This window comes from Nannobrachium achirus (genome assembly GCF_963921795.1).
Source record: "Nannobrachium achirus genome assembly, chromosome: 24".
NCBI classification, from domain to species: domain Eukaryota; kingdom Metazoa; phylum Chordata; class Actinopteri; order Myctophiformes; family Myctophidae; genus Nannobrachium; species Nannobrachium achirus.
The window spans coordinates 24,704,419-24,732,307 of record NC_137831.1 but is presented as its reverse complement, the minus strand read 5'-3'; the positions used below and the strand labels follow the sequence as shown (position 1 = coordinate 24,732,307).

The 27,889-nt window shown below is 42.2% G+C and overlaps 1 protein-coding gene across 1 annotated transcript; it reads right to left on the bottom strand.

The window, feature by feature from the left end:
• Positions 1-31: 31 nt before the first annotated feature.
• On the bottom strand, positions 32-27,292 carry LOC308280163 (H-2 class I histocompatibility antigen, L-D alpha chain-like; the record flags this gene model as incomplete). The annotated part of the gene is made up of 6 exons (XM_080720424.1): positions 32-42; positions 19,590-19,694; positions 23,653-23,973; positions 24,413-24,691; positions 25,406-25,663; positions 27,283-27,292. The coding sequence occupies 6 exons, from the start codon at positions 27,290-27,292 to the stop codon at positions 32-34; spliced, it is 984 nt and encodes a 327-aa protein (XP_080576550.1).
• Between the last annotated feature and the right edge of the window lie 597 nt (positions 27,293-27,889).

Below are 27,889 nucleotides of genomic sequence, written 5' to 3'. Positions count from 1 at the left end.
GCCAATCTAATGAACCAATTCAGCCACCCTGTCACAACTTAGCTTCAACCACAACACAACACAACACAACACAACACAACACAACACAACACATACCGGTATACAGTAGATCCGCATCAGTCTTCAATGCCATGGCCAGAAATACTGGCTCCCAATATGATAATAGTGACAATAGTGCAATTTGCAATTGAAGGTTATGTCATGGATTTTTTAGTTTTTGTCGCATTCCATGGTCAATAATTTGATGACCATCAGTGTTTCCCTATGGAGACACAAAGAGTCTCCTCAGATTCACCCTTTGTTAGCCTTCTGGTTGGTCCCTGACTGACCAACCAGCAGACTCCATCTGCCTTGTCATGTCCTGGTTACGCTTTTTTTTGTTGAATTTGCTAAAACATAATTTTTGGAGAAATAAAAACATTTAAAAAACATGCTGAGACACTATATTGCCACTGAGCAGCTCCATTTTACTGAAACCAAGTTTGAAATTAGAATTGAACACAGAATAACAATACGAAGCAACTGAATTAAAATGGTAGTGGATGGAGTGTCCCACCGAGTGTCCCACCAAGACAGCAACCAATGGGTGTGAAGAGGGGCGGGACTTGACAAAGGGTGAATTATTGGCTTAGAAATGCGACAAAAAACTAAAAATATCCATGAATTCAAGTCTCCATGGGGTGAGTAATTGATAGGGAAAAAGGTCATTTTGGGGGTGAGCTATCCCTTAACAACACAAACAACACAACATGATCCCACAGCCAATTCCACAGCCAGAAACACTGGGTCCCAATATGACAGCAATAGAGCAACAGCCAGAATCACTTTAGTACACAACATACAACACAATATGACAGCAATAGAGCAACAGCCAGAATCACTTTAGTACACAACATACAACACAATATGACAGCAATAGAGCAACAGCCAGAATCACTTTAGTACACAACATACAACACAATATGACAGCAATAGAGCAACAGCCAGAATCACTTTAGTACACAACATACAACACAATATGACAGCAATAGAGCAACAGCCAGAATCACTTTAGTACACAACATTCAACACAATATGACAGCAATAGAGCAACAGCGTAAAGGTCTTTACACACTGCTGAGTTTTTCGGGCCGAATATCGGAGTGAATTTCGGAACGGGTAAATTAAAAAATCTACCTCACGTTATGTCAATCACGTTTGCACACTGCCGCCCGTTTCGTATTTATTTTCGGACCAGGGTTGATTTTTTTCGATTTTCGCAACTGTTGCCACTGAGTCCCTTGCTCTCTCTCTCTTTCCTCTCTCTCTCCCTGGCCTCAGGATTTCGGATTTGCTAAACGCAACGAAAACACAAAGTGTGTCTACTTGACTTCATCAGTTGTAAAGAGAAGGCCAAGTTCAAACTTTGGAACACAAGCAGAGATATAGAGCTGACCTCAGGATGTTAATGCTAAGCAGCTAACTGCAGGGTAGCTAACCAACTTGGGTAATTCCACATAGGAAATGAAGAGCAGGTTGATAGGCTAACTTCTCCTTTAGCTGTCACAGATGTGTGTCTTTCACCATACTATATGGCCAAGACATCTCCATTTATGGACTCCAGATATGGCTGACCTGTTCTGACATCACAATGATGACTCGACCACGACGACCAGCCAGATTAAGAGTATAACTCCTGCTTCTTAACTGTGCCTTATTAAGAAGCTCTAAGGCAAGGTCACTTCTCACCCTTAGGGCGTCTTACTGGTATGATAAACGGCCATCCTATGGCGTGATACCATTCGAAACGGGTGCTCAATCCCTGTGAGTTCTGTTGAAGAGAAGCTCTACTTATACGGCTTAGATCAAATGAGTTATTATCGTAGGGCCCTGACAGGGTGTCTGCGTTTCTACATGGTTGAAACCAAAGCAGCTGCCCTTTTGTAAGATTGTTTTCTGCTTATTTTCCAACAATAATTACGAGCACAGCCAGACGTGTCCCCTAGCACTGCAGCTCGCTGTCACACCAGCACATCTATCTGAGCCTCAATCCACTCAATTAGTTGCCGGGCTCTCCAGGTTAATGGAACTTTTGATTGGGGGGACAACGGCTGTTTCCTGGGTCCTGCGACCTCTTGTAGATGGGGTTGAGAGAGGGTCAGAGCGTTGGCGTCTTATCTGCTGGAGCAGGAAGTCTATATCGTTGGAACCACACCATTGTTTGTTGGGCAGTGCGTTGCTCCCAAGAACCTTTTCTGAAGCTCACTCAGACTGGAAGAACTTCAACCATGAAAACACATTTTAATGAATGTTGTCTTTTTTATATGCACAATATTTAGTTGCCCACTCGTCCAATTGTAGGCACTTAGGTTCAGGTACCCACTCGTCAAAATGCCCACGTACCTAGTGGCCAGATGTCCAAGTGCCCACTCATCCAGATGCCATAACAAAAATATGGTGCCCAGATGTCCCTGGTGCCCAGATGTTAGTGCTCCCCTGTCCCACTAGTATTACTATTCGTATCCATTGTGTGTTAGAGTTAATTGTTAATAATTAGAAATTAATTTTTCTTGCATTTTTTGATGAGCAGGGAACATAAAACCTTTTTTTTTTATTTGAGCAGGGAACATAGAACCTTTTTTATGGGGGTAAGAGGGTAACATAGAACCTATTTTGTGGGGGTAAGAGGGTAACATAGAACCTGGGGAACATAAGTACGGTCCCAGATACTCTACCTCCTCATACATGGGCAACTGGCGGCCCGGGGGCCACATGCGGCCCCTACCTTTGCTTAATGCGGCCCACAGGTTAATACCGGAATACTGATATATTATTGATTTCAGCTGTTACAATTCCAAACATGACCTGCTTTAATTCCATCAGCTTAATGTCTAGTAGTATTAAAATGTATTTTTTTTATGTCCAATGTATTTGTATTTAAGTTCATAAAGTTAACATGAGTATATAACTAAATACGTTTGAAATTAAATCAAAATGTAAAATTTCAGGATTCCAATAAAAAAAGAACAAAAAATAATTCAGGATTCCAATTCAAAAGAAGACAAAAATAGCCGATCTACAAGCTCAAAACGCATCACAGCGCGATGCGTTTTGAGCTTGTAGATCTGCAATTTTTGCTTCTTTTGTATGAGATACTAGAATGACAAAGTAGGACGCAGCAATATACAATGTGGCCCTCTGGAGTGAAGGAAATATATAGTGGCCCTCGCCATCATCATGCATTTTCAGGAGAAAGTAGTTTTCAGGGAAAGCCCGAAGACTTGAAACGGAAATATTTCTGTGACACCCCTGGACTTAGGTCACGGCACCCCTGGTTTTGATTTTGTTGTGATTTGGAGTCCCACGGTAACATAGTGAAAAAAAAAACAGCAATCATGTTTCTCTCTGTGTCGTCTGTACGAAAGACTATCGCTGCCGCGTGAATTATTCAGCAGCACTGGCCAGTAGAGCGAAGGCACAGAAAGGAAATGAGATGCAGATAGTTATGAGGCAAATATGAAGAAACAGCATTGAAAAGCATGAAAAAAGAGTTACATTTAATGGAGAGAGACAGAGAAGACTGTTTGTTGATGGACAGTTGGTGTTGCAAACATGCACTGACACACACGCGCACACACATGCACCAACCACAAATGCACACATGCATGCACACACGCACGTACACAGGCCTCCACATGTACATGCAAACACATATTTAATGATGTGCGTAGTATGTAGGCCTATGAAAAAGAATCAAAATGACATGCTTGACTACAAAGAGTTTGTCAGAGAATATCTCTCTCTCTCTCTCTCTCTCTCTCTCTCTCTCTCTCTCTCTCTCTCTCTCTCTCTCTCTCTCTCTCTGTGTGTGTGACAGTCCTACGAAACAATAACTTGAATTCCGCAGCTGCATATTGCACTAAAATTGTCCCAGTCTCTTCCTGTAAATTATTAATGAGAGGCAAAGCATAAAAAAAAGAAGCAACAGCCCAGGCGCTACAGAATGCTATAAAGATAGAATGATGCAGCTGGAATGAGCTGTTGAAACAAAGTTGGGCGAGCCAAGCAAGGAGAGAGAGTTTGATGGTGGAAAAATTAATAATTCCAAACCAGGGAGGGAGAGACGGTTTAGGTGGAGTCTGAAGAGGTGAGTCTTCAGTCCACGGCGGAAGCTGGCGGGAAGCTAGGGAGTGAGTCTGTAGTTTTAAGTGCAACAGGGAGTTTATTCCACAGTTTGGGGGCCAGGAGGGCAAATTGTCTTGGACGAGTGGACTTTTGTCCTGGGGTTTTTAGCGAGAGTTCTGTCAGCATCCCTGTGTTGGCTGATCTGAGTGAACGGGTGGGGATGTAGGGGTTGATCAGGTTTTGGATAACAAACAAAATCGACAAAGTAACTAGAAACTATCTAGGTCGTCCTCAGACCTCAGACCTCAGTTTTCTTAGCATTTAGCCTGAGACCAACTTTGGCACACTCTATCTCCACCCTGTTCAGGAGTTCTTGTGCTTGTTCCATGCTGTCGGAGAGCAGGCTGATGTCGTCCGCATAGTCCAGGTCTGTCAGAACTACTGCGGGATGCCGCCTTGACCTCCTTGGTGTTAGCGTGAAGCCAAGCTCTTGTTCTCGTCCACCTATGGCTTTCCTGAGCGCATAATCTAGAACTATGATGAAGAGGTAGGGGGCTAGGGTGTCTCCTTGCATTACACCAGCTCGGATGTCAAACACCTCACTGCTGCCATCTGGGGTCACCACTTTGGCCCTTGTTCTTGCGTACATGGTCTCGATAGCCCGGAGAATGTTGGGAGGGACATTGTAGGCCTCAAGGATCTTCACCATCTTGCTTCTGTGGATAGAATCAAAAGCCTTTTTGAAGTCAATGAAGCACAGTACAGCTGCTAGGTTGTCCTTAACCCCTAGAGTTGCTCCCGGGGAGTAGGTTGGTGCCTTGCATGGTTTCCTCCGCCACCGGTGTATGAATGTGTGCGTGAATGGGTAAATGTAATGCACAATCTATGTAAAGCGCCTTGGATAAATGCGCTATATAAATGCACCATTTACCATTTTACATTTGAGGTACAAATACCTCAAAATTGTATTTAAGTACAGTACTCAAGTAAATGTACTTAGTTACTTTACACCACTGGAGAATTCATGACGTATTGACACGTACACATTTTACCCACGATCAGTTTTACCACTAAAAAATTAAATATTTTTAACATTTTAACAATACCAATCTTGAATGTGGGGGTCCCTGACACAACATATTTTCAGATGGGAGTCCACGGACAAATACATAATCATTTTGACATGAAAGCCTTTGGAGAACCGCTGTGAAACAACATTAGGAAACATGTCCACATAAGCAACTACACTAACAAGCCCCACAAAACCAGAACCTGCAACTACCAATAAGTACTTCCTGTCTTTATAGAAAAACAAGCTCAAAGTCACTTATAATAAGCATACATGGCAAATTAAGTGTAAAAAAAAAAGTTTCTAAAAACCTAATAACAAATGCTAACTAGCTTCATGTATGGTCATTGATTTTTCCAATAGTGCTAAGGGTTTAGGTGGAGTCTGAAAAGGTGAGTCTTCAGTCCTCGGCGAAAGCTAGCGAGTGAGTCCGTTGTTCTAAGTGCGACAGGGAGTTTATTCCACAACTTGGGGGCCAGGAGAGTCACCACAGAGTTCACCACAGTGGTGAGGCAGAAATGAAATAGTCTCTCTTTCATGGTGCTTGCCTGCCATCTACTGGGCGTTTGATGGAATGCCAGAGGCACCCTGGCCCTGTGTGTGTGTGTGTGTGTGTGTGTGTGTGTGTGTGTGTGTGTGTGTGTGTGTGTGTGTGTGTGTGTGTGTGTGTGTGTGTGTGTGTGTGTGTGTGTGTGCCTGCCTGCGTGCGTGCGTGCGCGTGTCTGTGTGTGTGTGTGTGTGTGTGTGTGTATGTGCGCGCAGCAGGAATGTCTGCATGAATCAGCGGAGAGGAAATCAAAGCTGCATGATTCTCTTCAGGATACATGTGAAACATGACCAAACCATGGACCATACACACATGCACGCACATATGTATGCTTACGTAGGTCTAAGCTTTTTTCTCTTTAAACTCAATGTTAAGGTCGATTCACACTCTAAAGGCCTCTCCATACTTCGACCGAAATGTTCGGTGAGTTGTGTTTTCCGGCGTGCAAATTTCCGAACTCTCGTTCGGTCCAATGCTTTTCAGAAGTCCCGAGGGATATAATTTTATGGTAGAAAAGGACCTTTTGACCGAAAACGGCGGTTTCGGTCAAAGAATGGAGGGGCCTTTAAGGCCTCTCGTCTCCATACTTCGACAGAACCGAACTTTTCGGTTGAAAAATAAACTTTTTTATTTTTTATCTTTTCCGAAAAAAAAGCGTCAGATGTTCATACTTCGCTCCTGTTCGGGGGGTTCGGGGAAAAGCGTACACCACGCTGCGTGTGGTGTAGGAGGCGGCGGGACGCATTGTGAGGAGAAAGAGAACAGGAGAGAAGAGAGAGAGAGAGAGACAACAGCAGCAGCGACGGCGGAGATGGAAAAGTTGGAAGCGGTGGCACGTATTGTGGAGGTTATGGAGGAGGATAGGAAGACGAGGAGGCAGAGGAGGAGGAGGATTTTGCCCTGCTTTGTGCAGCTGAGGAGGAGGCGAGCACATCTATCGGCGGGGGTCCGACTCCGAGCCACTGCAGCTGGATGAACAGCTTTGGGACAGTGTTGTGGCCACCAGCACCCGTCTTCTTGTGAACACACATGTGATCCAACCAACCAATCACGTTGGCCGTTTCACCGAACATGATTTCGGCGAGTGACAGCATCTCGTAGTGCAAATTTCAGAACTATTGTTCGGAGAAAAAGCTTTCCAGAACTTTCGAGGAATTACATTTTATAGTTGAAAATGACCTTTTGACCGAAAACGGCGGTTTCGGTCAAAGTATGGACAGGCCTTAATAAGGAGCCTAACTAATTTCGGTTCGGCACTAGGCGAACCCAAATATGGTTCGCCTCCCCCGGCTCGGGGGGGCGTCAACCGACTCAACTCGGCTCCACGGTGCTGCCGAAATGTTGTGACCTCCCGACTTAATTTCGATACTCAGCAGTGTCTTCTCATTAATTCAACCCGGCTCCAATTTAATATTTTTGGCTGTGAAGCCAAGGAAACTGCGGTCGTTTGGGAGGGAGACACGTTGACTTCCAAATGCTTGTGTGGCCGTGTATTGAGCGTCGCAGAGCGGATACATTGTCAGCTGGTTCTCGCTCTGGCTGGAGACGAGAGTGATGGACTGGGAGGAGCGCGCCACACACACACACACACACACACACACACACACACACACACACACACACACACACACACACACACACACACACACACACACACAGCTTTTCTGCATGTCTCGCTAGTCGTCGACCGTTTTAAAGAGAAAAGAAAAGCTTAAACACAACTTTGCTAGTGTTCCGTGTTTTCCACAACGAGTTGTGACTGCGTGATGACATGCATGCAGCAAGAGAGGCGAGGCGGCACGTCTATAATGTGAGCTTGTAGATTAAATGTTTTCGACAGAGCTCGAGCGTTTGTGAGAGTGAGTGAGAGAGAGAGAAGAGAACACTCATTTATCGGCCACAAACATTGTCATGCCATGGACCTCCAATATTTATAAGCGACTTCGGCACTAGCCGTTAAGAAAGTATGAATAGACTCCCCTAATTTCGGGTCGGGGAGCCCTCCTGAACCGAAATTAGTTAGGCTCATTATTAGAGTGTGAATCGACCCTTAGAGTGAAATTTCCGATTTCCTTTGACAGAAACGTGCGTACATGTGTCTGTGTGTGTTACAAATGTAGGCCTACTGTACACCATCCCGGTAATTAGCTCAGAAAAGCAACATGTGAAACATTAAACATGGCCCGGTGCCCGACGACCACAATCAAAACATTTCATTTGTTGTCAATTATTCATCACTTTGAAGGTTCAGACGAGGTCGTTAATATGGAAATCAGCTCGCCACATTAGCATGGTTATAAAAGTATCTGATCTGAACACATGAAACGTGTGTGTGAGAGAGAGAGAGAGAGAGAGAGAGAGAGAGAGAGAGAGAGAGAGAGAGAGAGCGCGCAACGCCCCTTCTCTCTCTCTCTGCTTTTGAGGCCCTAATATTTTCCTTTCTTTTTCATTTGCTGTTCGTCTCATTGTGATTTAATTTTATTCATGAAGTCGTTTCTCTTCAAAATAAACAATTTCATCGGAAGAGGGAGAAAAACTTTAAAGTACCTTTATCTGCTCATATAGAGAACACTTAGTTGGTGTACTCTTTTGATAGTTTCAGTCTAAAAAATGAGCAGTGCAATCATGTGATCCCTCCATCTGGTCCTTGGTCTGCCAGGGGGTCTGCTGGTCTGCTCCCATTGGTATGTGCATCGAGGACCTCCCTATAGGGAGACGTTCGGGAGGCATCCGTACTAGATGCCTGCCCTGAACCACCTAAGCAGTATGCACACAAATTGCCATTGATTGTTTCCGGCGGTTTGACAGATTAGCTCTGGACAAGCAGCCAGACACACAGACAGAGAGGCCAACCACTTATAGACGGCTACTTGGCTAGACTCCTTCTCCTATACAGACCCATGCCGTAATAAAAACGAAATAAAATAAAACCTGCATTCAAACTAAGAATCCTGAGCAGCTGCTCACAATGTTACTTGCGTCAGTAGCATGGCACTCAGGTAGCGCAGGAGGAGTAAAGTACCTGCCCGCACGGGCCACGACCGTAGTGGTGTCGTGTGTAAGGGTTTGAAACTTTTAATCCATCGCAGTGCATCTGGCTTGGCCGCGCATCTATACTAAGTTATCAATACTTTTGGCCTGTGTTTGAGGGATGTAAGTCAGGCGTGGAGGGTGATATTTGTTGCTATAAGTACTTCAGGCTGGGGCAGAGACTGTCAGCTAGGCATGGTGAGTGGGAGGAGTATCTATAGCTAGGTGCTACATGATCCTAATGGTGCAGCCTCTTCACTGGAAAGTGAGCCAATAGGGTACAACATCAGTTGCAAGTATCAACACATAAAAATGTGTGGGAGGAATTGAACTGGCACCACTAAATTGGGTTGAAAGTTTGTGAGAAGTTGAAAAGGGGGAACGCAAAATAGTCATTAATCATTAGTTTGCTTAGAATGGAATGTATACCAATCCATAGCCTAATGGTTTAATTTAACTTTGCGGAGAGGAGAGCTGTTGCAACTCCGTCAGGCAGCTATAGGCTACCAGGTGCGACTCATGCGTAATTATTGATCTGACCCTACTTCTGCTGGCAGTTGTAATTGCTTATGTTGTCTATAAAACAATAAATGTTTTATAGCCAATAGGCTATAGACATTTTTAAAAGGCTTTCATATACTCCTGAAATTTTTCAAATGAGGTTTGGGCTTATAGATCACTATGTGTTCATTTTGGGCTATTTTCTGGGTTTTAATTAGGCCTACAACAACACAAATAATAATAAATACATTTTCGGTTAGTCTGACACACTGACACTGTTATGCAGCAGGGGAGGGAGTGCTATGACATCATCGCACTCTCCCTCGCTGCCGAATTCCTTTATTACACAGCTGCGTATATGATGCGAAAACGCACTTTTCCACTTTCAGACCCGAATTCAAAAAGTGTCGGATTAGGTCATAAAAACGCGTCTCCGTGTGTCAAAATGGCCGTTTTACTAGTAAAAACGACCTGGTAATTAAAAATTCGTCTCCGTATAACAGGGGCCTTAATTCACACTTGGCTGCCCAATGAGCATGCTTCCAGGAGCTTGGTATAGATGTAACATTATGTGACAAAGAGCTCCATCTAAGGCCTGAATGCACTTTTTGACACATAGTCAGTGCAACTGCCAGGTGTTAAGTTAAGTAACTAAGTAGATTTAGGCTACTCATTCCAGATTTACAACTACTGCATCTCAGAGGCAAATATTATGCTTTTACCACTGCAATTATCTGAAAACAAGTTACTTTGTAGATTTGGATTATATCACAAAACATACATCACTTCAGCCCTGTCTACATTCTTTCCATTTGAAAATGGCTGATCTACAAGCTCTGCTATTCATCCGTTGCAGCTATCTGCCCCCCCCTCCCCCATTAAAATGATCACTCAGTCTGATAAACTACTATCAAACTGTACATAAGTATTACTGTTATTGTCTGTGAGCCTATGGTTGTATAGCTAATACACTGTTAAACTACAGTAGACTATATGTTCAATAAACTGTATTTATGGTCATGTGAATTATAACAGAAACATTCTCTCCAACCTAGTACAGCATGTTGTCTTTTAATTTGCATATTGACAGTAGATATTGACACTTTTAGCATTCAGTCTGTAATCAATGTTTCAATCATTATGTGAAAACTCTTGTCAACATCCAATGGAAGGGTTGGGGTCAAAGAACTTTATGTCGATCTGATTCAGGCTGGATTTGACAAACCATTGAATGGCATCCAAATCTACTGCTACCGTTTTCTTTTTATGGTGTTGGAACAACAGAAGTTCAGGAGAGAGAGAAACACACCATGACTCCTCCCCCCTCTCCACCTACCTGCTCTCACACCACCTACCTGGCCCTTAGCTCCGCCCCCTAGACATCTAACTAGCTCTACTTATCCTCACTCTAACTTCCCAGAACCCCTCTTGCTTTTCGTAACCTACGCCCTCCCCATTCCCCTCCTTCCACTGCGGACTCATAACTGCTTGATTTCATTATTATCATTGATCAATTCATGTTTGTTTACACCATAGATCCATGTCTGCTCATCGATCACTGCTCATTAATTATCTGCCCTTACTTCATTAAAACCCTTAAACCTTCATGGTGTGTTTCTTGTTAGCTAGTGAATCTTTATTCTTTCTATATTGAAATCATATTGAGAAAAACTAAGAAAAGCTGCCATTTGTTCCAAAAAGCTTCATACCCTGTACAGTACATATTGTATATCAACAATATATTAACTATCATAGTAAACCAGGAGTGCAACACCAGAGTCTTTTGCCTCTTGACTTATTTACAGGTTAAAGACACACTTAACTATTAGAGTTTTATATCAACAACATTTACATATTACACTTTAAGACACACTGAACTATTGTACTTTTATGAAGACATGAACAATTACACTTTTATAAAGACAACTATCAGACTTGTATAAGGACACGCTGAACTATTACACTTTATAACAATGACACACATATTAGACTTTTAAAAACACTTTTAAAAGACACAATTAACTAGACTTTTAAAAAGACATTTACCCATTATCCCTTGAACCCCTGAACTCATTATATGTACCTTTTTATTGGTGAAACATAGGTGGCACAATGAGAGGAAGGTTATGTTACAGTAGTTGGCATATCGGTATATTAGTCCATGGGCCAACAGAGATGTCAAACATAGGGCAAAACATATGTGGTATAATCTTGTTCGTCTGACATCCAGGGGTGATAAAATGTGTGATAGAATTGTGACTTCATTGTCAAATTTCAAAGGGAACACCAAAGCATCTCAAAGGGCACACCAAAGGTCCGCGGGACAGTGGTTGGGAAACACTGTTCCAGAGGAACTCGACCTTGACATTGACCTTGCACAAGTGAGATTGAATTGCTTCAGTTAGCTCATAAATTAACTCAGCAACCCAGAAAACCTATACTTTGATAGCAGAATCATCCAAATATTCCACCAGATATAAGGGCCTAAAACAAGTAACCAATCAGCTGATATTTTGACATTGCTATCATATAATTTAAACTACAGACATGTGGCAATACAAAGATCACATGCAACCTTTGCCTTCTCTAATGGCACCGATATAGGAAAATGAGGGGTCTGGGCTATGGACTATATCTTTTTCACTTAGACACAGACAGGACTGGACGTAACCAAAGAAGAAACAAAACAACAAAAAATTTACCAGAAATGAGCCAGCTTGGGAAAAGAGAAGAACATATGGGTATGATTAGCGAGTGATGAGCTGAACCTTTCACAGGTATCATTCATCCCTGGAAAAAGGCTGCGAAGTCTGTCGTTTGTACAAGGAATGGATTAGATATCCATCCATCCATCCATCTTCAACCGCGGCTTTGCGGGGGTAACAGTTCCAACTGAGACGTCCAGATTTCCTTATCTATGGATTAGATATAAGCAAGCAAATGAGGATGTGTTATTGACCCTTAGGACTGCCTCTTCCCACTGTTTATCTGCCAAGTCAAGCTCAAGCTCTGCTTCCCATTTACCTCTAACCCCTGTAAGAGCAGAGGTTAGAGCACTTTCATTAATGATATAAGATCATGTATCGTAGAGATCCTGCCTTGTGCCTTAGGGAGCGAGAGTATCTTGTGAACCACTGAGCCTGTTGGACTGACGAAAAGGTATGAGGTGGGTGCGGGCGTAGTCGCGGGACTGAAAATAACAAAACAGATGGGAATGGGGTATCTTGAACTTGGCACTGAGATCTTCGAAGGAGGCAAATGAGCCGTCTAAGTATAGGTCTGAAAAACAGGCCAGTCCTCTCTCTCTTCATAGATTGAAAGCTGTATCAGAGCTGGGTGGCTTAAACAAGTGATTGTTGCATATGGGGCTGAGCGGAGAGGTGTTCTTGAGCTTGAAGTGTTTCCTGGTTCCAGATTTCCATGGAGGAGACTAGAGTACAACTGGGTTGTTTATGTGATCATTGCAGTGGGAGGTCAGGGGGGCACAGACGAGCGCCATCAAAGATGATGGGTATGCAGAGGCACCAATTGGCAGGGGGGGGGGGGGATGTACAGCAGCAGCACAAAATAAAGTCAGGACAGTAGGGGGGGGGGGGGGGGGGTGTAAACATTCAATGAGGATGGAGGGAGGCACACATGTTGTTTGTGTGTACATGTTGTACATCTTCGCCAAAAATAGCAGATCTACAAGCTCACAACTTTGCGAGCTTGTAACCTTGTAGATCTGGTATTTTTGACGACTGTTCCCGGCTCCAGAATAGGGATGCAGGTGTCGAAGTGGTTAACAAATTAAAGTATAAAGTTATTTCCATCCTGTCCTATAATGAAACAGATATTCTCTTGACAGTGTGTTTGCCCTTGTGACGGATAGACATCACTCAAATGTGAGTTACTTGATTCCACTGTAGAGAAACTGTTTTTTATTTTATTTTGACACTTGCTTTGGCAATGTAAACCTATGTTTTCTCATGCCAATAAAGCTCCTGAATTTAATTGAAATTGAAACAGACTGAACCAAATGTTCTAGAGAGACTAGAAAGCACAGAAAGCAGTTAGACCTATTTCATCCCGAGGGGGGACACGCTTTTCCGCTGCTAACAGAGGCGCATAGACTCAGGGACACCTCAACACATTGCTGGGGCTGGGGTATGGGAAGCCTTCTGCTGGCAGTTTGCCCGGAATAACCCAAAGTAAAGATTTCTGTGCAAGGCCTCATCTGTCATGATGATTGGCCACCATGAGGCCTGGTCCAATGTCCTTCTCAAAACTCGAGTAGTTTCTTCCCTGTGAATATACCATCAGATCAGGAAGCACGTTTCTCTACAGTCAATATCAAACAGCTCCAGTCTGACCTTCCCAGTAGTCTGACCCTTCAAAAATAATACATAACTGTTACTGCACCATATCGGTCAGAACAAACACACTGACTAGCTCAAATTAATAATTCACCACATGGACACGCCAGCAAGCAAGCATTCATTTGCTAATTCCAACTGATTTCTCGTTTGTGAACATTGATCTAAACGCATGTTCATGATCTGGTGATCTCGTAAGTATCACCAAATGGAAGTGCACCCCCAATTTTAAGTCGTAAATGATACGTTATTTTTTATTTTACAGTGTTTGGTTCCAAGTTGGCCTAGTCTAGTGGCCATTTGATAAAAATCATAGCATATACTTAACTATGCTGAAAGTTTCAAAAAGTGCCCGATTTGCAATATGCCTATGAGAGCCTCTGGCTGCTGGGACAGTGGTGTCTGTGTGTGGAGGTGGAGAACTTACCTGTATGAATGAATCAGGTCAGATATTCTCGGTGGGCGGGTCCTCCAATTTCCTTTGAAAAATGGTTTTAAGTAAAGTACAGTACAGGTATACATGATTAGAACATGCCTAGACATTCAACAATTAAGGTGTAATATTTCCTCAATTGCTATATAATACATTACAAAACCTGTATGTCATTTTGGGGCATAAACAAGGAGTTGAAGGATAAAATTAAGTCTTATAATAATAATAACACACACACACACACACACACACACACACACACACACACACAGGACAAAATAGCAGAGAAAGATAATTTCCTGTCCTCTCTGCTTCTCAAGATCATGTTACTTTTTATTATGGCATTATATTTGATGTCAAAATCTTTACCAGTGTGCAGATCTTCAATAAAAGCCCAGTGTCCCCCACAAGACAGCCAGTGTTGCACCCATTCAACTGTTTTGACAGGTCATCCACATAAATGTTAAACAACATACATAAAATCCCACCATCATGTTTCAGGGCTAGCAGACCACATTACTGACTTGACTGAGGGAATGGTTCAGAAATGCAATTGCCCCATTTGACCTGAAACGGACTAACACACCAGTATTCTCACTAAAGTATTTTTGGAACACCTCTATCAAGAAGAAGAATTCTGCCATTCCTTGTTAGCATTAACAACAGGCTTTGTTTGGGCCTAGTGGTTTCACAACACTAAACTTGACTGAATTCTCTTTTGTCAGGACTCCAATAAGATGTATGTATTATGGAAATCAACAATATATGATTATTCTGTGTTTTTTCATACCAGTAGTTGTTCACAGGCTCATCTTGTTCTCAGCAAACAACCTGGAAGGAAGTGAACATTACAGATCAAGATGCAGTTTCTGAATATATAGAGTATTGTGTATTGCGCACTCCGGTGGGAACAACATGCAACTACACCTCTAAATCATATTTCCATATCCTATTCAGGTTTCGAACCATGCTCCCATGTACCAAACATCTACCAGTCCACTCTTCCAAAATCTTTTGAAAATCGCAGATTTACAAGTGCACAGCGCGTCGTGACACGTTGTGCGCTTGTAGATTGACCATGAAAATATCCAAAGTTTAAATAAGGCTGAACAGGTTAATGCATGTTTTGTAATAATAAGTAAAATCTACAAAGTAACTAAAGATTTCAAATAATTGTAGTATAATATTTGCCTCAGATGTGGTGGAGTAGAAGTAAAATTGAAAATGTACAGTACACTGTAATTCAGAAAAGCCAGTACTGTGAGCCTGTGTTCCTATAGATGTATTCTCCAAGCGAGGGGTCTGGTGGTCCTCCCCTAGAAATATTTTAACAGAGTAGATGCATTTTCATGTGTTCTCTTGAATTTTGCATGTTTGATACTTTTATCATGCTTGCTTTACAAGCATTGGAAAATGTACAATGTAAGACCCATCTTTGCCCGGCTATACCCTATACAGTAAGATATTTTACAGTTAGTAAAATTACATTGAAATGCAGATTTTAACATGGAACCACCATTCTGTCTCTAACAGACCCTGGTCACAGGTCCTAATGTGGCAGCGTAATCAGAAACGACGCTGGGCGTCACTTCACGTGATGCTTCAGCGACAATGCATATCTTCTGTAACGTCTCATTTTAAAAAAAAAACTAGTTTTTAGAGAAATCTAGAGAAAAGGGTAATACTATTTACTTTGAATTGTTTACTCTCCCCTCATTGTTTGCATCTCTTCATACATCCTCAGTGGACAAGGATTATTAACATTAATAGATCCATAACTAATAATAGATGTGCCCCCCCCCCTTTTCTCACTATGGAAAACTCAGTAATACAAAATATATTACATGCCTGGATCATTATATTTTTCAGTTTGTCTCAGTGTTATCAACTGCATGCCGTGAAGGATCATCATAGGAATCACAGTATGTTTAATGTAATATGAATGTGCTCTTTAAATAGAAATTACAGTAAGAACACAATTAAATATATCATGAATGAAGACTTCTTAATGGGTCTTAAGAAACTGACTGTTTCACTAATGTAGCTAGTAATAATGAAGCAGTAATGGTTTCGAAACATTTTTTTTATTATTAAATATATGAATATTTACAAGCGTCAATAAAGTGTGACTATGATGTAAAGCTGACTGGGCAGATATCTATTCTACACTAGAAAAATATTGTTCCTTCGAAACAATTGTGGGCTCGCTTCAAGCCAGAAAACAATGGCTATAAAAGCACAAAATGTCAAGATCGCAGACAGTGCTCTCTTTGACGTTACTGACGTCAAAGATTGGTCCATTTTGTTCCAAAAATGTGTTGTGCAAAAGTTGACCCGCTGGTGGCGCTATAACAGGCCAATGTGAGAAGGTTGGTATCTGTTCCTTGACCTATTGGGAATGTGCTTGCAAGATTTCACGCACATCCCAGGCTATGTTCATGATTTGAGGTGTTTTTGGCTTTGGCCACTTTATCGCTGCTTGCAGCTATATTTATTATTATTATTTTATAATTTTTTTGTGTGCACTTCATAGGCATGTTAGATAAAGGTCCTTAGATTGCGTGTAGAATGTTTCATGCAAATTGCAAAAATAAAAGAATAAAAACGGGTTTAAGCGTTTTACAAACTGCTCAAAATTATATAGTGCCCCCCTTTGGCCATTTGGGGTAAGATTGGTTTTAGTGATATTTGAACTAACCCTCTACACTATTTTGTCATGAAAATGTGACTTTGCATGTATGTTTTAGAGGCAGAAGAATCATTTGCAAAAAATGCAATATTGTTTGAATTATTTAAAAAAGCATGTTTCAATGTTAAAGAAATCCGATCTGACAGATCTTTAGATATCGGTCCAAAGTTCACGTAAAAAAGGTTTTGTGCACGTGATGCGAAAATTCCAGAATAAAAGCGGGTTTACGCGTTTTACAAACTGCTCAAAATGGCGGATAATTGAAGGGCGGAGCTTACTTAACAACGACACAGATGTCTTCCGCTTGAGTCAAAGCACGCGTGTAACAAGTTGTATGTCTTCAAACGAAACGAGTCATGACTTATGCCCGTTTGAAGTTTGAATTTTCAGACGCTTCGTATAGCGCCCCCCTTTGGCCGATTGGAATAAAATTGGTTTCAGTGATACTTTGACTAACCCTCTACATCTTTGCCAAATGCCATGAACGTGTAACTTTGCATGTATGATTTAGAGGCAGAAGAATAATTTGCATAAAACCGCAATATTAATTGAATTATTAAAAAATTATGTTTCACTTTAAAAAAAATCTGGTTGATCAATCTGACCGTATTGGTCCAAAGTTCATGTGAAAAAAGTTTTGTGCACTTGACGCGAAAATCCCAGGAGGAGATAGATTTTTACTGTTTTTCATATAATTCTGAATTGTGGGAGACCTAAAGGTCAGAGGTCAAAAGTTAGAGGGTAAAAGTTGTTCGGCATGAGGAGACGCATAAGTGTATACAGGTTTCATGGCTGTAACTCAAACACAGCATGAGCTATACCTGTTCAAAGTTCGCACTTTCGAAGGCTTCCTACAGCGCCACCATTTGGCCGATTGCTATAGAAAATGATAGCACACTTCGCCACTGTAAACTGAACACATTGATGTTTTTATTTTCATTTTCTCACTAAGTATGTAGGAGTAGAAAGGAACCGAAGTTCCCGTCTACAGTATGCATGACTGCATGACTGATAGATAAATAATGACAACATCTAAAGTGTGCTCGCCTATAGGCGAGCCCACAATTATAACAAGAAAAGCTTTCACCAGTCTGTTAAGAAAAAACGTCGCTTAAAGCATGAATTAGCTCATGAAGTCAACAACACAAAGAACACAAATGATATTCATGAAAACAACTTCTCCAACTCATTCAAACAGAAAAGATGGACTTGAGAGAGTCAAGCTACACAATAATCTTGACAACACAATGATTTTGTCTTCAATAAATGACCAACTGGTATCACAGTGTTTCTCATGGACAGAATTCTAAATGCCTCATCTTAAACACATTATGTGAAACGGATCAAACTGTATTAGAGATGTCACACTGAATTTACAACCATAGAAGTCCAATAGCAAAATAATGTAGCGCAACATTTGTAAAAATGCATCTATCCAATGGTATTTAATATAATCATGTTAAAATTCACTCTCTCCTCTCTCTCTCTCTCGTACGCACACGCACACGCACACACACACACACACACACACACACACGTTTCTTTATAAGTAGAACAACAGGCCACAGAGATGCATTGGACAGACTTTTCACTGCAGGTGGGGATGGATGACGAGTTGTTGTTCACTGTCTCTCCAAAGCTCTGCTCCTGAAACCAGCACACACACACACACACACACACACACACACACACACACACACACACACACACACACACACACACACACACACACACACACACACACACACACACACACACACACACACACACACACACACACACACACACACACACACACACACAGGAACTAATCAATGGCGATCTGGTCAGATTGAAATCTTGTCATACATGGAGTCAGGATCAAAAGGTAGTAGAGCACCTCCAACCTCTTAGAGGCAGGTGCTGAACTGAGATCAAAAAGTAGAAAGTATTAGACACAAATGGCTCGCTTTGTCAACATTTTTCTATTGCAAAGTTACAGAGAGTGACGGTTCGAGCCTGCATGCTCTTTCTGTCACTCTCTGTAACTCTGCAATAAAGGTCAGACTACAAGTTACTGTAAGTTATTTTGAGGTTTACAAAGAAATAACACAACACTAGACTGGTTCCAGCCCATAGACCCGCCCACTCTCTGAGCGGACCGAGTCATAAATCAGGCAACACACGGCACTCTGACATTGATTCTTACAGGTTGTGGGAGGCTGAACAGAGCTTCAGGTCTTCATAGCCATGTCACTGGCACCACCAGAGTCTTCTTCAGCTACAAATGTACAAAGTTACATCGAACTGAGACAACAGCAAATAGCATACATACTGTACATGTATGAACAATAGGAGAAAGTCATGTTCATTATAAAGATTCTGTGTTCACTTACTGTTCGTCGGAGTAAATCCTGGCAAGAGAAGAAAAGATTAAGGCTATTAGGATTGAGTTAGAGGTTACACTTTAAAATAATACAATTGAAATATCAGGTTGTTGTTATTGTTATTATTATTATTCAAGTAGCTGTTTCCCACACACTGGGTCGGGACCCATTTGTGGGTGGTGGGCACATTTTTAATGTGTCACCACCAGTAAATATCCCTTTATTATTTAAAAAACATTTTTTTTTTTTATCTAAATAAAATAAGTTAAAAAGTTCTTGAATAATAATATATATATTTTAAGAAAGTAGTGAAAATAGCCAATTTACAAGCTGACAACGCAGCACAAAGTGATGCCTTGTGTGCTTGCAGATCTGCTATTTTCACTAGTTTGGGTCCTGGACAAACATCTATAATTTCTCTTTTGCATCTCGAGCTAAAACATTTGGGAACAACTGCTGTAGAAGTATAATTGATGTGTCACCATGCAAACTCACCAGGTTTGGACCTTTTCCTCAGCAGCAGTAGAGCAACAGCAACACCAACAGCGATGAGGACAATCAGACCCACAGCCACAAAGATGAGGACACTGAAAGATCCTCCTGAATCAAGACATTAAAAACTACTTTTCACATCTAAACATCACCTCTGAAACATTTTTCACGCGTAAATAATGTAAATAATTGATATGTTCACGTTCACCATGAAGTCACAGCATACTGTAACTGTAAGTCCCACAAACCCCCACAAGGAGAACAACAGGTACGTATTAACAAAATGCATGAAGAACATGTACATGTACCACATGCAAGTGTGAAGAACCCACAAATGCAGAACAGCCAGGTAGGTAGCGGATCAAAACCCATGATTGAGTTTTAATACAGTTGAACAGAGAAGACATCAGTGGTGTCAAGTAACTAAGTATGTACTCAAGTACTGTACTTAAATACAAATGTACTTTTACTTTACTGGAGTAGTTACAATTTTCTATACTTTTACTTCTTCTCCACTAAATCTCAGAGACAAATATAGTAGGCTACTTTAACTTCACTACAATTATTTGAAAACAAGCCCTTTTCAAACTTGGCTAAAGATCTTTTAGACATGATAACTTGTGAGTACTTTTACTTTTGATGCCAATATACCAAGATGGCGCCGTGGCATGGCGACACGTTGAGAGCTGCTCTTGCCTTGTTGCTGGTTTTTATGTTGTATGTCACTGTTTTTGCACGTAATGCGTCCTGTACGATGACCTACGATCGCCAGACGTTACTGGACTTGAGATTTGTTGCCTCGGACGTTTTCAGACCGGATTTGCCGGGAGAACTGTATAACAACAACAGCAGCACGGTTCCAACATGGCGTGGCCATAGGAGGAAGAGAGGGAAGCGAGGGGGTTCACTAGTGAAGCTACGTGGACGCCCTTCGCGACCACCCATCCCCAGCATACTGTTGGCAAACGTCCAAGCGATCGACAACAAGATGGACGACCTCCGAACCCGGCTACGCGTTGAAAGGGATATAAAGAACTGCTGTGTGCTCTGTTTCACGGAGACGTGGCTGAAGGCTGACGTTCCTGACAGGGCGGTACAGCTAGATGGCTTCTCTGTGTTCCGCATGGACCGTTCGATGGCAAACACGGGGAAGACGAAAGCGGGCGGTGTTCTGTTTTACATCAACGACTCTTGGTGCACTAATGTGGACATAGTCTCACACCACTGCTCGTCGGTGCTGGAGCACTTAACACTACGGTGCAGACCGTTTTACCTACCCAGAGAATTTCCTTGTGTGTTGCTGACGGCTGTATACATCCCACCAGAAGTGAATGCATCCGAAGCTATGGACGAGCTAAGCGATGTCATTTGTAAGCAGGAAAATAAGCACCCGGAAGCCATTTCAATCGTGGCGGGGGACTTTAACCACTGCAACTTGAAATCGGTGTTGCCGCACTTCTACCAGCACGTTAAGTGCCCAACAAGGAAGGTAAGGACGCTGGATCACTGTTATTCCACCATCAAGGATGCCTACAAAGCGGTCCAACGGCCCCACTTTGGGAGATCTGACCACCATGCGGTGCTACTACTACCTGCCTACAAGCAGAGGATGAAGAGCGAGCAACCCAGGGTGAGGTCTGTACAGTGCTGGTCCACAGATAATGTATCTAAACTCCAGGGCTGCTTTGAATCGACAGAATGGTCCATCTTCAAAGACTCAGCCACAAGTTTGGATAACTATGCTGACACTGTCACCAGCTATGTTAAATTCTGTGTGGATAATTGCATCCCAGCGCGAACCGTTCGCTCCTATCCCAACGAGAAGCCGTGGATGAACCAGGATACTCGTCTGAAGTTGAGGGAGCGCCGAGCCGCTTTTCAATCTGGGGACGAGGAACGGTACAAAAAATCCAGATACGACCTGAGGAGGGCGATCAGAGACGCTAAGAGACAATATAGGGACAAACTGGAGAACAACTATAGTGGCTGTGACGCACGGCGTATGTGGAGAGGGCTGCAGGCGATTACGGATTACAAACCGAAGCCGGCTGTTATTAACACCTCGGACTCTCTACCAGACGAATTGAATAACTTTTTCGCCCGCTTTGAATCTCACAACACGGACCCAGTTACACCGGTGCGGGGTACACCCGGTGCGGTGGAGCTGCAGGTGACACAACGAGATGTGAGTAAAACTTTTAAAAGCGTTGGGACTCATAAGGCGGCCGGTCCTGATGGGATTGCCTCACGTGTCCTTAAGTTGTGTTTTGACCAGCTTTCGGGAGTCTTTACTGACATTTTCAATATGTCCCTGTCATTGTGTGTGGTACCGTTGTGTTTCAAGGAAACCATAATTGTACCCATAGCAAAGAAAAATCCTGTCACCTGTCTTAATGATTATCGCCCTGTGGCTTTGACCTCTGTTCTTATGAAGTGTCTGGAAAAAATGGTTATATCACATATAACGCACATTATCCCTGCCAATACTGATCCATTACAGTTTGCATACTGTGCTAATAGATCAGTCGATGATGCTATTTCTCTCGCACTACACATTGCCTTGAAACATCTGGAGAATAAGAACTCTTATGTCAGACTACTCTTCATAGATTATAGCTCTGCCTTTAACACGATTGTACCATCTAAGCTTGTGTTGAAACTCAGGGGTCTTGGTCTGGGCAGTAGTATCTGCAACTGGCTGTTTGACTTTTTGACAGGCAGGCCACAATCTGTACGAATAGGGAACAAGCATTCATCTAAGATATTGACCAGGACTGGAGCGCCCCAGGGCTGTTGCCTCAGTCCCTTGTTGTATAGTCTGTTCACCTATGACTGTGTTGCCAGGTGTGGAAATAATTCTATTCTCAAATTTGCAGATGACACCACGGTTATAGGACTAATATCCAACGATGATGAGAGGGCCTATAGGAGGGAAATTGAAGAGCTAACCCTATGGTGCCAGAATAACAATCTCTCTCTAAATGTTAGTTAAACAAAAGAGATCATCGTTGACTTTAGGAAATCTGAAGTCAATCACAGTCCCGTAACCATAAATGGTTCACCTGTAGACATAGTGGACAGTTTCAAATTCCTGGGTGTTCACATAACAAACTCACTCACATGGTCTCAAAACAGCGAAGGTATCCTTAAGAAAGCGCAGCAGCGATTGTACTTTCTGCGGCGCCTCAGGAGATTTGGCCTAAGCACCAAGGCTCTTGTTAATTTCTATCGCTGTACCATAGAAAGTGTATTGACAGGATGCATAACAGTGTGGTTTGGTAACGTGACTGCTCAAGACAGTAAACAGTTACAGAGAATTGTGAAGAGAGCTGCCAAAATCATTGGCACAGAATTACCACAGCTACACACAATCTATAACACACGCTGTAAGAAAAAGACAGAGAACATCTTAAAGGACAGCTGTCATCCCGCCCATTCCCTGTTCTATCTCCTCCCTTCAAAAAAACGTTACCAGAGCATCAAATCTCACACCACCCGTTTCAGTAATAGTTTTTATGCTCAAGCAATCAGGCTGCTTAACGAAGAGATGGAAGCGAGACGTAGGTAGTCATGTACAATATACGCAGTTTTTAAACTGTACACTGTCACACTGTATGGTTGTTTTGTTGTTTTTTGGGTTGTCCTGGGTGACCTGTTGTTGTCGTATTGTTTTGTGTGCAATAAGGCTGAGAGTGCTCTTGGCACAAGCATTTCATTGTTTGTCTGTACTTGTATGGATACGCATTTGACTAATAAACCGAACCTGAACCTGAACCTGAATACTTCTGTACTTTTACTCTAGGTTATTTTGATTGCAGCTTTTAATTTTACTTGCAAAAAACATTTTACTACTTTTTCCATCACTGGAAGACATCACAAACTAACAAGGACTGACTGAGTGGGGAACAACACTAATATAATTATACACGTGACAGGTGATTACAAATGAGATACTGTACAGCTGGGGAAGACAAGAAACTAGAACATAATAAATAACACATGTAAATAAAAAAACATAGACAAGACAGACAACATCTAACTGTGACAACATGTGTTTCATGTGTACCTTCATCAGCTGGTTTCTTCCAGTTGGTCAGGATCAGGGTTGGGTCCAGTCTGGTGTGGATGTCCTCTTTGACCCCATAGATCTGAACCACACAGTTGTAATGCTTCCAGTCTTCATGTTTGACTGAAGACACGTTGAGGTCTGCACTGATCTGGAAGGTTCCATCAGCGTTGGGGAGGGTCTCTCCAAGGTCCACTTCGTCACTGAGCTCCTCTCCGTCTTTAGCCCAGAACATGATGACTCTGTCTGGGTAGAAGCCTGTAGCGTGACACCTCACTGGAGAGGACGGAGTCTTCTGGAGGAGAGACACAGAGGGGAGCTCTGAGAGAGAGAGAGAGAGAGAGAGAGAGAGAGAGAGAGAGAGAGAGAGAGAGAGAGAGACAGACAGAGAGAGAGAGAGAGAGAGACAGAGAGAGAGAGAGACAGAGAGAGAGACAGAGAGAGAGACAGAGAGAGAGAGACAGAGACAGAGAGAGACAGAGAGAGAGAGAGAGAGACAGACAGACAGACAGACAGACAGACAGACAGACAGACAGACAGACAGACAGACAGACAGACAGACAGACAGACAGACAGACAGACAGACAGACAGACAGAGACAGAGAGAGAGAGAGAGAGAGAGACAGACAGAGAGACATTACTGTATAATAACCTTGATAACTCCATCATGTTGTTATACCAGTTCTCTGCTGTTCTCATAGTAATGTTACAACATCTTAACATGTTTATCTAAGTATAAACTCATCACATCATGTTGTACCTGTTCTCTGTACAGTCTTGTTCCCATAGGTCACATACTTCTTTAGGTATTCAATGCAGTTACTGGTCAGGTAGTACTTGTACTGTGCCATCAAAGCACTGTTTTGTTCCCATTTGCGTTTAGTGATGAAGGCCTGTGGTTTTGCAGCGACCCATGACTCTGTCTTCAGGTCATATGAGAGGAAGTCTTCTCCATTACAACCAAACTGTCTAAAACCTTCAGTCTCTCCAGTCTCATCATCCCACTCACAACCATACATGTACTGTAAGATGTGGACACCTGAGAGACAGACAGACAGACAGACAGACAGAGACACTGAATTAAATCACATCCTGCTACAGTTCACGCAAAGAGCACACACACACACACACACACACACACACACACACACACACACACACACACACACACACACACACACACACACACACACACACACACACACACACACACACACACACACACACACACACACACACACACACACACAAAATCTCAAAGTCTACTCTATGTTTGTACTGTATACTAACATTAACTAGTCTATACAGTACATCAAATTATTAACATTAGTCTACACAGTAAAATATATTAACATAATAGTCTATTAGACTAGTGGTTCTCAAACCAAATAAATATGTACTTGGCTGCGGACCCCCATAGGAAAATATCTTGTACAAGATTTGTGTTGTTATAAAATCACTACGTGTTGTGAGCTTGTAGATCTGCTATTTTCAAATAGCCGATCTATATAGGGTTAAAGTTGTTAGACTGATTTTGATGCTACTCGAGGACCCCTAGGTTTTCCCTGGACCCCACTGAGAACCACTGCTAGAAAGATATAATAACATACACGACTAGTCTATAGAAAGTACAATATATTAACTATTCTATAGATAATACAGTATATTAACATATACACTATAGTCATAGAGCAGTGTGTGTGTAGAGAGGGAGAACAACAATGAATACAGTAAAGCTTCAGGTTAGTGTTACCGTCTGATTGGTTGAACCGCTTCATGGCCTCCCCAAGGTTGTTTTTCATGGCTTGTACATGTCCTCTAAGTATATTTGTCTGCATCTCCTCATACTGTTGTCCCAGTTTCTCCATCCAGCTCTGCTTGCTCACAAAGGTGTTGATGTTGCTGTCAAAGTATCCCATCAGCTCATCATCCAGGAGTCTCACAGACACATACTCATGGAATTCACTCAGACCAGTGCTGGCAGTATCAATGGTCTTCCAGGAATGAAACGCTGAAAAAGAGCAAAACAACGTTTTAATTGTTTTTAAAACATAGTTTCTTTGATGATCTGTTTGACAGAACATTTACAGCTATATTTTCATCAATGCTTACCATCCCTAACCTTCCTTTCAATTTTTTATTATTTTAAAAATACTTAAAATAGCGATCTACATCGACACGTTGTGGACTTGTAGATCAGCTCTTTTAAGTATTTTAAAATGTTTTTCAAAATAGTGAATAAAGGAAAGAAGTTTAGGGATAAGTGGTGAGGCATGGATAACAATGGGGCCCATGTTCCCTATTTATCATATTACTCAATTCTAATCAGATTAGCCTGTTTGTATTCATCCATGATCAATCTTTAAAAGCAGTGCAGTCTAGGCATACTTTTAATGACATAATGGTAGAATAGCCTACATATCTAGTCATTCTATTATTATTAGTTAGATTATTATTAGGTTTATCAGAATTTAAAGAGAGTTACAGTTATACAAGATTACAAATGCACACCCACAAAGGGGGGAAAACATTGTGAAAATAATTGCAAAAAAATAAAAGGAAAAAGTTACGCACGCAAATTTGTAATAACTGTTGTGCTGAATAATCATTATACAGTATATTATTCTTATTTGTTAAGTTCTCAGCAACCCTCTTGATACAGCAGGTGATTTTCAAGAAATGCAATAAATTGTCACCATTTCAAAAGAACAAAAACAAACAAACGCCTTAAGTAGTTCACCCCCAAAATGACTTTTTTTCTATTGATTACTCATGCCATGGAGAGTCGAGTTCAATAATATGTTTTGTTTTTTGTCACATTCCCAAGACAAAAATTTGATTCGAGTAAATTTACCCCCATTGATTCCGGATGGGGACCCGTTTCGAAACGGTCCCCGTATCAAGAGGTTGAAAAGACACTTAACTCTGAACTGAGTAAGATCTGCACATGGCTTAACGACAACAAATTATCAATTCACCTGGGAAAAACCGAGTCCATCCTCTTTGGATCAAATCATAACCTCAAAAAGGTAGATGACTTCACAATCAAAGTGGGTGACAAGGTCATAACACGAAAAAACTAAATCTCTTACTTAGGAGGATGTATCCTTGAAGCTAATCTTTCCAGCGAAAAGATGACTTCAAAAGTAATAAAAACAAGAATTGACACAGTCAATATATATGCTGGTGATTTTGTGACTTGACTGGACAAGTGAATGAGAAATGTACTTGTCCAGAGGACACTGTGCCTCAAAAAGTTAATGTCAAGTCCTGCTACTAGCTAGTCCCTACCCTGTCAAGACGGCTGCCTGGGGGAGGGGCAGCCCAGTGTGACAACAGCCTTGCATCCCCCATTGTGTTTGAGTGTGTGTTAAAAAAAACATTGTATCTATCCCTGCTCTGCCTAAACGTAATCTTGATGCATGCATGAGTGTGCACTGTGTGTGTGTGTGTGTGTGTGTGTGTGTGTGTGTGTGTGTGTGTGTGCGCGCACTGTTCCAGCAGCACCCCCCAGTCCTTTCCCCTACAGCCCAGAGGAGTGCCCCTTTCTCCCATTCTCTCATAGCCTGGGGTAAACTGCCCTGCCATTGGCCCTTAACATTAGCCAATCCTACTTACTAGTTCGGTTACCATGTGCCATGGTTCAGCCAATCCGGACTAGGTAAGGTAGTCTGAATTCAGAAGGTGGTGACGATTTGCAAGGAGATGTAGATGCTGGCTGTCACCAGCATAAAAATCAACCAACGAACTCGTTTCCTACAGAGGATCGCCCCAATGGTCAACTTCAACACACTGAAGACCATAGCTGGTGCAATAATCCAGCCCCTCTTTGACTACTCTCTAGGTCGTCCTCAGACGAGCCTTCCATCGTCGCTTCCAGTCATCCCGGTTCTCCATACATCTGGCCAGCTCGTTGGTGCTTTGTGCTCCTACGTCTTTCTTGAGTACATCCACGTATGTTATTGTGGGACGTCCTCGTGACCGGTGCCCATGTGTTGGTTCCCACAGCACCAGTTTGCTGGCAGGAAGCGTCACGATACCATACGGAGTCCACGTATGGTATTGTGACGCCCCACAAGCCCTAAAAACTAAACTCCAAACAGCCCAAAATAAACTAATTAGGGTCCTGCTTAACCTTCCCTATCAGACTCACTCACCAGTTAAGAGTGGGGTGGCTCAGAGTAGATGACAGAGTACAGTCAGCAACTTGCAATGGGCCTGGTGTACAAGATACACT